The sequence below is a fragment of the Macaca thibetana genome, chromosome 8 (genome assembly GCF_024542745.1).
Source record: "Macaca thibetana thibetana isolate TM-01 chromosome 8, ASM2454274v1, whole genome shotgun sequence".
Taxonomy (NCBI): domain Eukaryota; kingdom Metazoa; phylum Chordata; class Mammalia; order Primates; family Cercopithecidae; genus Macaca; species Macaca thibetana.
This window is the reverse complement of record NC_065585.1, coordinates 134,797,639-134,806,869: the sequence shown is the minus strand read 5'-3', so window position 1 is coordinate 134,806,869 and position 9,231 is coordinate 134,797,639. Positions and strand designations below refer to the sequence as shown.

At 42.8% G+C, this 9,231-nt stretch overlaps 1 protein-coding gene across 1 annotated transcript; it reads right to left on the bottom strand.

Annotated features, from left to right (window-relative positions):
• Window positions 1-4,138: 4,138 nt before the first annotated feature.
• On the bottom strand, window positions 4,139-9,031 carry LOC126961101 (beta-defensin 104A). Its single transcript, XM_050801155.1, has 2 exons — window positions 8,925-9,031; window positions 4,139-4,346 (listed from the first exon to the last, which is right to left on the bottom strand). Exons 1-2 carry the CDS (start codon window positions 8,980-8,982, stop codon window positions 4,186-4,188), a joined length of 219 nt encoding a protein of 72 aa, XP_050657112.1. The 5' UTR covers window positions 8,983-9,031; the 3' UTR covers window positions 4,139-4,185.
• Between the last annotated feature and the right edge of the window lie 200 nt (window positions 9,032-9,231).

Here is a 9,231-nt window from a genome sequence, read left to right as displayed (position 1 = left end):
CATTAAAATTATTTGATCTGATTTAAATGAAGAAACTGAGCCAAAAATAGTTAGATCTCACTTCCTTTGTCTAGGTCTTGAGATAAAATAAGCTCCCTCTCCCATGTTTCTAAAAAGAACAATTTTAAAAAGAGCAGCAGGGGAAAACCTACTTCTGCTCTTTGACAGGCAAAAGCTGGTGAAATTGTAACAATGGTAATTAATGTTACATCTCTCCTAACACAACAGTGCTCTCAGCTCCTGTCCTCTTCTGCCATATTTCTGTGTCCTAAAAAAATCTTTGAATAATTCTCCTGCTAAAAGCCACATCCATCCTGAGGGGGAGGATGGCAGAACCCATTATAGAGTATTCTAATAATTGTTTCAAGATTTTTTCCGGTCAATTCAAATAATAAATAGTATTCTTTTTTTTTTTTTTTTTTGAGATGGGGTCTCATTCTGTTGCCCAGGCTGGAGTGCAGTGGCGTGATCTCGGCTCACTGCAACCTCCGCCTCCTGGGTTCAAGTTACTCTCCTGCCTCAGCCTCCTGAGTAGCTGGGGCTACAGGTGCCTGCCACCGCGCCCAGCTAATTTTTGTATTTTTAGTAGAGATCCGGGTTTCACCATGTTGGCCAGGCTGGTCTTGAACTCATGACTTCAAGTGATCCTCCCGCCTCTGACTCCCAAAGTGCTGGGATTACAGGCGTGAGCCACCCCACCGGGCTGAGGTTGCCAATTCTGACAAAACAATCGTAACATTTTAGAACTGAAAACTGTCTGAGATACCTAACCAATATTTTAAGAGGAGGAAATGGGGGATGAGTGAAAAAGCAATGTGTCTATATGTGTGAATTAAAGACTAACGATCTGGAGCAGGCTATGCACTGCAGACACTATTAACAGAATGGAGTCCACATAAATAAACAAAGGTGTGCTCAAGGTTAAAGGGAAAGGCAGCAAATTTGTTTGGGGAAGAGCAGGAGTTCATGGTGGTCACAGACATAAGAAGAAATGTAGTTTTTCACTGGAATGGTATCTTTTCTCCATGATGCTTTTATTTTTTGTGTGTAATTTCTCACAACTGGAAAGCATTTCAGCCCCTTCCCAGTCCTCAGAGGTTGACCATTTTTTCCCTCGGATTCAGGCACAAAGTCAGCTGTACCACTCACCATGTGTCTGCCTTTGACTTTGTCATGTTGGGAAGACTCAGGACCCCACCTTCTTTTACCCACAGGGCCCTCTGTGCCTATGAAACTGAGGTGGTCCCAGCAGTCCTTGTGGACGTACCACAATCTAAAATTCAGGAATAAGAAAATCTACGTAGGAATCTCTGCTTCACTCATCTGTGAGACTCCTCCAGGCTAATTTTCTTTGGGTCATGTGGTAATGCAAGAGAAGGTTGATTCTATAGCAACTTCTGAGCACAAACTTGGCTGCAATATGTTTCCCCTTTTCATAGTCATATTTCCCAGGATTTAATGAGATGTCTCTTGGGAGGCAAGAAAGAGAATGTGCCACTGTTGAAAATCTTAACTACTGAATGTTGAAAATTTCAAATTCTGCACTTTTGGATATTTTAATAAGGACCTGGGTGGTGGATTTGCTCACCCAGAGATTTTCTCTGTCAATCTCTGTCTCTCTCTCAACTTCAAATAATAAAAAATGCATAAATTATAAAGTGAAAAATATCCAAACAATCCTTTCTTCTGTAGATTTTCATTAGGCACATTTCAAAGGGTTACTGATCATTCATTGTGAACTACAGACTTCAGATCTGTATCCATCCTTTGGAGATAGAAGATAAGTAGCGATGTTATTGGGTTTCTGGTTGTGTTTGTAGTGCATCAAGTCCAAATTATTAAATATTTCCTGCCAATTCTGGAAACAATAAAATAGAACAATCTATCTTTGTCCTTTCACTGTAAAGCCCTGAAATTAAAGTAGTGTGACTTTGTGATGTCCTTAAGTGCTGAGGATAGTAGTTCATTAATATGACTATGTGAATTACACTTGGGGGTGGCAGGGGGCGCTGTTTCAGAATCCAGCCTCTTTAGAAAGCAAAACAACAGGACACCAGGACGGCAAGCCAAATCCAGGGCTCTTCAGAGAAGACCACGATACAAGTCATCAATGACAATGAGATAGCCTTGCTTTCTGCTTGTTATTGTCTCTCTGGCCACCACGGCTGGTGGCGCTCATTAAAGTCTGTAGAAGTCCCTTGCTTTGCTCTATATTTACACTGGGAAGTGCAAGATGGCCTCTCTTGGCAAGGCATCAAATTAAATTCTAAAAGGAGGCAAAAAATAATTTTAGCACAGGGTCAGCAGTTGGGTCTGTGTTTGTAAGTGTTGTTGGGCAAAATGGCCATATGGCAGGAGGGGAAATCAAGGTACAAGTCAGATTAGTCACCTTCCCAAGGTCACCTGCTGAGCAGTAGAGCTGGGATTCCAGGCTTTGTGTATTTGTACATGTCATGCTGTGCTGCCTCTGAATTGCACTTGAGATGTGGTGTCTAGGCCTGGTCTTGCATAATATCCTGGCCAATGTTAGGAAAACACTAGTCCCTCTGAACCGTAGTAACAATGCCTAAAAGGTGAGGATGATGACACTTACCATGCCTAATTCAAGAGTTTATGGTGAGGATCAAAGGAGATTATGTGTTAGAAGTATTTTATAAAATATGAAATATGAGAATAATGAAAAGGGTCTAAAACAATATAAGAATAAAATAAATGTCACATTGTCTTATAGCGTGTTCTGTATGTTGCATTTGGAATGTGGCATCCTTAGTGGTGGTTCAGTAGTTTCTTCTTTTCCTGTAATTGCAGTGATGAGATCTAGGGGCTTGCCCAGATATACACTCAATTTTCAGCACAGTATTTTATAGATGGAATAGAAGCACACATCACCATCTATGCAAGAGGCCTTGGAGGTAAACAACCTGAGGCAGTATGTGGACCTTCCTGGATGCTAATAGAGCAATTCTTTAAAAGGCACTTATGACATGCTCAGGGTCATTTGAATACAGATTGACTATTAAATTGTATTAAGGAACAAGTGTTGATTTTTTTCCCGGGGTGATAATAGTATTGGGGTTCTATTTTACAAAATGAGTTGTTTCCCCCCTGAGTTGCACCTTCTGAAGTATTTTCAAAAGGGCATCTTTGAAATAATTTATTTTTATTTGAGATAATCTAGGAGAGGGTCTTATTAAGGGATGAAATAAGACTAACCACATGTTGAGGCCGAGTGATGGCTATGTGAAGGACCATTACACGGTTTTGGCAGAAAGGGCACAATCCAGCCTCAGTTTCCACCCTGAAAAGGTGAGGATGATGCCGCTTACCATGACTAGCAGCTCATACATGGCATTATGTCCTTCTATTAGGAAGCCCAGGGTAGCAGGTTGTCTTTCTGGCTTATTTTAATTGCTGTTGACATTCCTTGGCTAGATCCCTGTCTCCCTATGTGTTTGCAAAATGGTGACACTCCTCATTTGTCAGCTGAACTACTTTTGAGGAGAGAAGCTTTTGACTACCTTAAAATTTGGTTTGGACAAGAAAGGCAGGCAGGCCAAATGTTCATCAGTCCCGTTTCTTTACCAGTTTTCAGGATCAAGAATCCACAGCTCAGCGCAGGGCTGCTCTCTGCTGCCCTCTGCTGCATGGGACTCTCCACAGACACCCACTTGATCAATCCCTTAAGTTCCAGTGGGTTCCCAAGCTTGTCATTACACATCACTTCTTTTGTTTTTCTCCTCAGAGGTCTATGTTTTGAAATACAGTGTATTCTAAACAAGGCACACTTAACATTGATTTACTTTCCATTTTAATTAACAAAAGACATATACAACTTCTGAGCAAAACTTTTGATCAGAAAAGAAAACCAGCATTATCAGAATAAAAAGGATGTTTTTCTTCAGTTTATAGCTGATTAGGTAGACATATTTTTGGTTCAACTTATGCAGTGTTGAAACTCATGATTAACCTCCATTACTATTCTCCATTATCACAACCAGAGGGGCTTTCCAGGCTGTATTCTTCTTCAATCTCCTATATTGGCTTTGCATTGAGTGGAAGCTCAGCAAACCTTGTTTGATAACTGAATCTGTGGTTGCAATGGGGATGCCCTTGCTGCAAGGCCACAGGAAGGAAAGCCACTGAGGTCCTGCTTCCAGCGACTCTAGGGACCAGCACTACTGCGTTTCAGGGTTTTGTACGATTCAGTAAGCTCTCATCCCATTTTCTCAAACAGCATGCATAGGAGTTGGGACATCTTCCAATTTCGTATTCTTGGCTTCGACATTTGTTCCGGCAGCGGGCAGTCCCATAACCACATATTCTGTCCAATTCAAATTCACTTCTCACTAGATAACAGGATATGGCACTGTGATTAATTGCGCACTGGCACCAAAAGGCAAGGCTTTGGCAGAAGGTGTTTTCGGAGGGGGATAGAGAATGTTAGTGCATGGTGGTGGAGGTTTTCCTGCACCCCCATCCTCCTCCACTTTTCTACACGATCGACTTGACCCTCTGATTCCCAATGTATTTGAAAATACACATCAGTCCATGTCACACCTATTTTCAAAATCCCTACAACAGTTTACTATTGTTTTTTGATTAAATCTCACCAAGCCTCTTACTGGGTCTCCAAAGCAATCATGATCTGATCTTGGGCCACTTTTTCAAACTCATGCTATTCCACTGTGGCCCTCACTCTGTCCATGATACCCTCGCCAGCCTCCCTTCTGTTCCGTGTGAGCTAACTCTTTGCTATCCTAGTACCTTCACGTGCACTGTCCCCTCTGCCTGGAAGGTTTTTCTTCCCGTACGTGGATTCTTTGAACTTTTATATCTCAACCTTAAGATCCCAATATTGGGCATATCTTTCTCTGTCTTTTCATGTATTTAAATGCCCCAAAACTATTTTTCTCCCTATGTATTTGTTAGTCTTTTATATTACTTATCACAAGTTGTAGCTATATATCTATGTATCTATATATATAGAGAGAGATAGATACATATATAGAGAGGGAAAGAGAGAGATACATACATACCTAAAGATAGATATAGATATGTGTATATGTATGTATATTTTATTATTTGGTATTCTCAATGGAACTACGACCTCCCGATAATGAGGCCCATGTTTATTTATGTTGCTTACCATTGTGTAACTGGTACCGGGAACATAGCCTGTTTTCAGTAAGGACCTGGTGAGTGAATGATTGGATAGACTAGACAGGAGGAAACTAGAGTGGATGCAAGTAGAGTGGAGGAAACTAGAAAGGAGCAGAATCCGGATTGTTTGGCCCTTGGCCCAGAGCAGTTTTCAGGAGACATGGATTTAGTTTCTCAGTCTCAGGGTGTGCTCTCTGAGGCTAAAAGCAGCTTTGTAAAGCTCATTATCTCACATGCCACACTGATAGGATCTCACAGAGATATCAGGAAAAGCCAGAAGCAAGGCTGATGGTAGGGAGGACAGTGTAAGGTGGACGGAGAGAGCCTCGCTGGAGAGGGCTTTGCATGAGGTTCTCTAGCAAACTCAGCAGGAGCCAGGCTTGGGGGAGGGTGTCAGAGGAACCCTGGGGAGAGGAGAGTCAGAACTACAAGTGGACCTCTTTGTAGAAGTCGGGGCCCAAGGGCCCTAATTTCACTTGAGCCCTGAGTCCTTCTCCCCTGTTGCATCTGTTCATTTTCCACAAAGCAGCGGGGCAGGAGAACTGAAACGGGCTGCTAATCCTCACACCAGGGTTTTATGTCTTTCCCTCGTTCCGGTAAAGAGAAGCCTCCTGTTTCTGATGCTTAGGTGTCAAGATTCTTTGTCCAGGATGTGGGTGAGGACTAAAAGGAAGTTCGACCAATTCTTGTGTTTGATAGGATATTGAACGGGTTTATATTTGGAATGGCCCCACAGTGGGTGACGAGGAAAGACTGTTTTGCTGTAACCTTCATTCAAAAGCAAGCCCTTGTGGTCACAGTACAAGGCAATGAAGAAAGGAGTGAGGGGGGCTGCGATGTGTATCATGCTGAGCGAGTGTGGAGGTTGGGCAGCAGATATGTGCCTTCTGACCTATCTGTGGCAGGCCACTTTACAACCTGTAGTTATAGGAGGAAAAGAAGGACAACATGCTTGCTCAGGGAAAACAAAGCTTAGCATTAAGGGAGAAGAAGAATAGACTAGGAAGAGAATACAACCTTTAAAATGTTAGACTGTCAGTTTCAAGCGAGCCCTCACAGGCCATCTATTCAGAGATGGGAATTAAGGCTCAGAGAAGGAAAGTGACTAAACTGAGGTCACACAGCAACTTATATGTCAAAGCTGGAACAAAAACCCAGTTGGTGTGTCTTATAGTCTGAGTAAACAGAATGCGAAAGGGAGAATACAGTCCATACACTGAGGCTGAAAAATAAATACATCCTAAGCAATAAATACATTCCAGGGTAGTCTACACTACACTAGTTTCTTTCTTGCATAAGCAATTTTCCTTCTCTGCTCTATAGATCCAGAAACTCCTAGACAGGTCTCAGATCTTAGTTAATGTAGAAGTTTATTTTGTCAAGGTTGAGAGCACACCTGTGACACAACCTCAGGAGGTCCTGAGGACATGTGCCCAAGGTGGTTTTGATATAGTTTGCTTGCTTTTATACATTTTAGGGAGACATAATACATCAACCAATACATGTAAGATTTAATTTTTTTTTTTTTTTTTTTTTTTTTTTTGAGACAGAGTCTCGCTCTGTCTTCCAGGGTAAAGTGCAATGGCATGATCTCAGCTCACCGCAACCTCCACCTCTCGGATTCAAGCGATTCTCCTGCCTCAGCCTCCCAAGTAGCTGGAATTACAGACATGCGCCACCATACCCAGCTAATTTTTGTATTTTTAGTAGAGACAGGGTTTCACTGTGTTGGCCAGGCCAGTCTCGAACTCCTGACCTTAAGAGATCCGCAGACCTCAGCCTCACGAAATGCTGAGATTATAGGCATGAGCCACTACACTTGGCTGATTTACATTGGTTTGGTCCAGAAAGGTGGGAATTCAAAGTGGGGGGCGGTTAGGGGGGCCTGCAGCGGTACAGTGGGAGGGTGTGGCAGGGGGCCTTCCAGGCTATAGGTAAATTTAAACATTTTCTGGTTGACGATTGAGTTTGTCTAAAGACCTGGGATCAATAGACAGGAATGTTTGGGTTGCGACAAGAGATCGTGTTGTGGAGACCAAAGTTGTATCATGCAGTTGAAGCTTTTAGCTAGCAGGCTTCAGAGAGAACAGGCTGTAAAATGTTTCTTATCAGACTTAAAGTCTGTGTTGATGTTCATGCTGGAAAGTATCATGAGGCATGTCTGACCCCCACTTCCTTTCATGGCCTGAACCAGATTAAATTTAACCAGATTAAATTAACCAGATAAAATTTTAAGAGCCCTGGCTGAGGAGGGAGTCCATTTGGATGGTTGGGAAGTGGGGTTAGAATTTTATTTTTGGTTTACAGCCCCCATCCCCAGTCCTTGTGGGTATCTGAGGGGTTGACAGTGTGTGACAGCCAAACTTACCCAAAGTAGGGATGGCAGGAGAGGAGGCGGGCAGCGCATGTCATTCAACCTCACCCACTTCTGCCACTTCCCTCCCAAATCCTCTTCCTGCTAAGGGTCTTTCTCAGAATTAGACTACAGAGACCAGTCTGACCCAGTCCTCAGCAGTTAAGTGCAGGTAATGGCAGCCAGCTCTGTGGTGCATTCTTGGGGATCTGGAGGGATCCCTGACCCAGGCTTTCCATCCCAAGATGTTCTTTGTCTTGGGATCACAGGTTGAAGAAAACCTGTTCTTTGATAAATTGCTACCATATTTTGACAGACCTGGAACATGCTCATAGCAGAATTTCACAGAAGTGTCTTTGGGAAATGACACGGGAAGAAAGAACAAGGAAGAGTTAACCTAAACAGGTACCCTCTGAAAAAAATCATTAACCCATCTGAATCACAGCAGAGGCACAGCCTGGAAGGGGAAAAAGATGGGTGCTGAGTGTCTGTCAAAGCCCCACAAAATTGACTGAGCAGCTTGGAAGAGAAGATCCGATGGCCTTTATGAGTCAAAACAATTGGTTTCGTCCCAGCACTGCTAGTCTTATTAAGCAACTCTAAAAATCTTATTTTCTCTCACTGTACTATAGAGAATGTTGCTCAGCTTGTAAAAGAAACTGAGCAACATTTTGAGACTCTGTCTCAAAAGAAAAAAAAAAAGAATGTTGCTCAGCTTGTAAGATTAGATTATGTGCTCTCTCATATCCATTCCAAATAGATAAGAAATATATGCTTCTAGGGACATAGAATAACGTAGGAGTCAGAAGATTTCTGACCTCTTAGTCTAACTTTAAAATTTGCTTAGCAGAGTTCAAAGGCACCTGCTATTTGTGTTGTCAGTAATTTATATTCTTGCCTACTAAAATCACTGCATTCCCTTTAATCCTAATCATCTGACTTCATATGAAAAGTTGCAAAATTTAGGAGGATGAGTAGGCATCCATTCTGTGCAGAGTAAAGCTGTTCAGAAGGAAGAGGATGGGGGAAGGCATCTTATTCTACAAAATCAACAATGAATAATTACCTCTGACCTGCAATGGAACAAGCATGGCTAGTAAGTCCTCATTGCTGAGGACTCCATGAGGAATTGTTACCGTGTGTGGCCAGGGGGCCAATGACATCCAGGACTCCTGATCCCTACGTTTCTTTTTTCCTCCTTGAGCTAGTAAGCCTTGTGGCTGTAAGGTGCATACAAGGACTGCCACGTACTGCATTTTACTAATGGACCCAATGAAAACAAAGAGAAAAGGGCTGGGATTGAATAAGGTTATTCCATCCTTCAGGATTTATTTTCTAAATCAAATGTTTTTCTTCTCCACCTGTCATCCCCAGCAACTGTATACATTTCCAGCTGAGAGTCTCTTTTTACCTGGAAGATCTTGATAGAATAGAAGAGAAATGGCTAACAGCAGCACAAGTCTCTGCATAATGCTGGGGCCGCTGGCAAGAAGCAGACGGAAGTTGGAGGGAATCACCCCAGGCAGGAGCGGGGCAGGTGTATTTATGGGCAGAGGCTGTACCTGCTCCTGATTACTGAGGCTTATCAAAAGGCAGCGTTCCTTGGTGAACACTCACCAAGGCACAGTGTGTGTGTTTGGCGGGGGCGCGGGGTGTTGGGGCTACAGAAATGTCAGCAGGGCAGTGTTGAGGGTGGGGAGACAGGATTAGCATAGGTC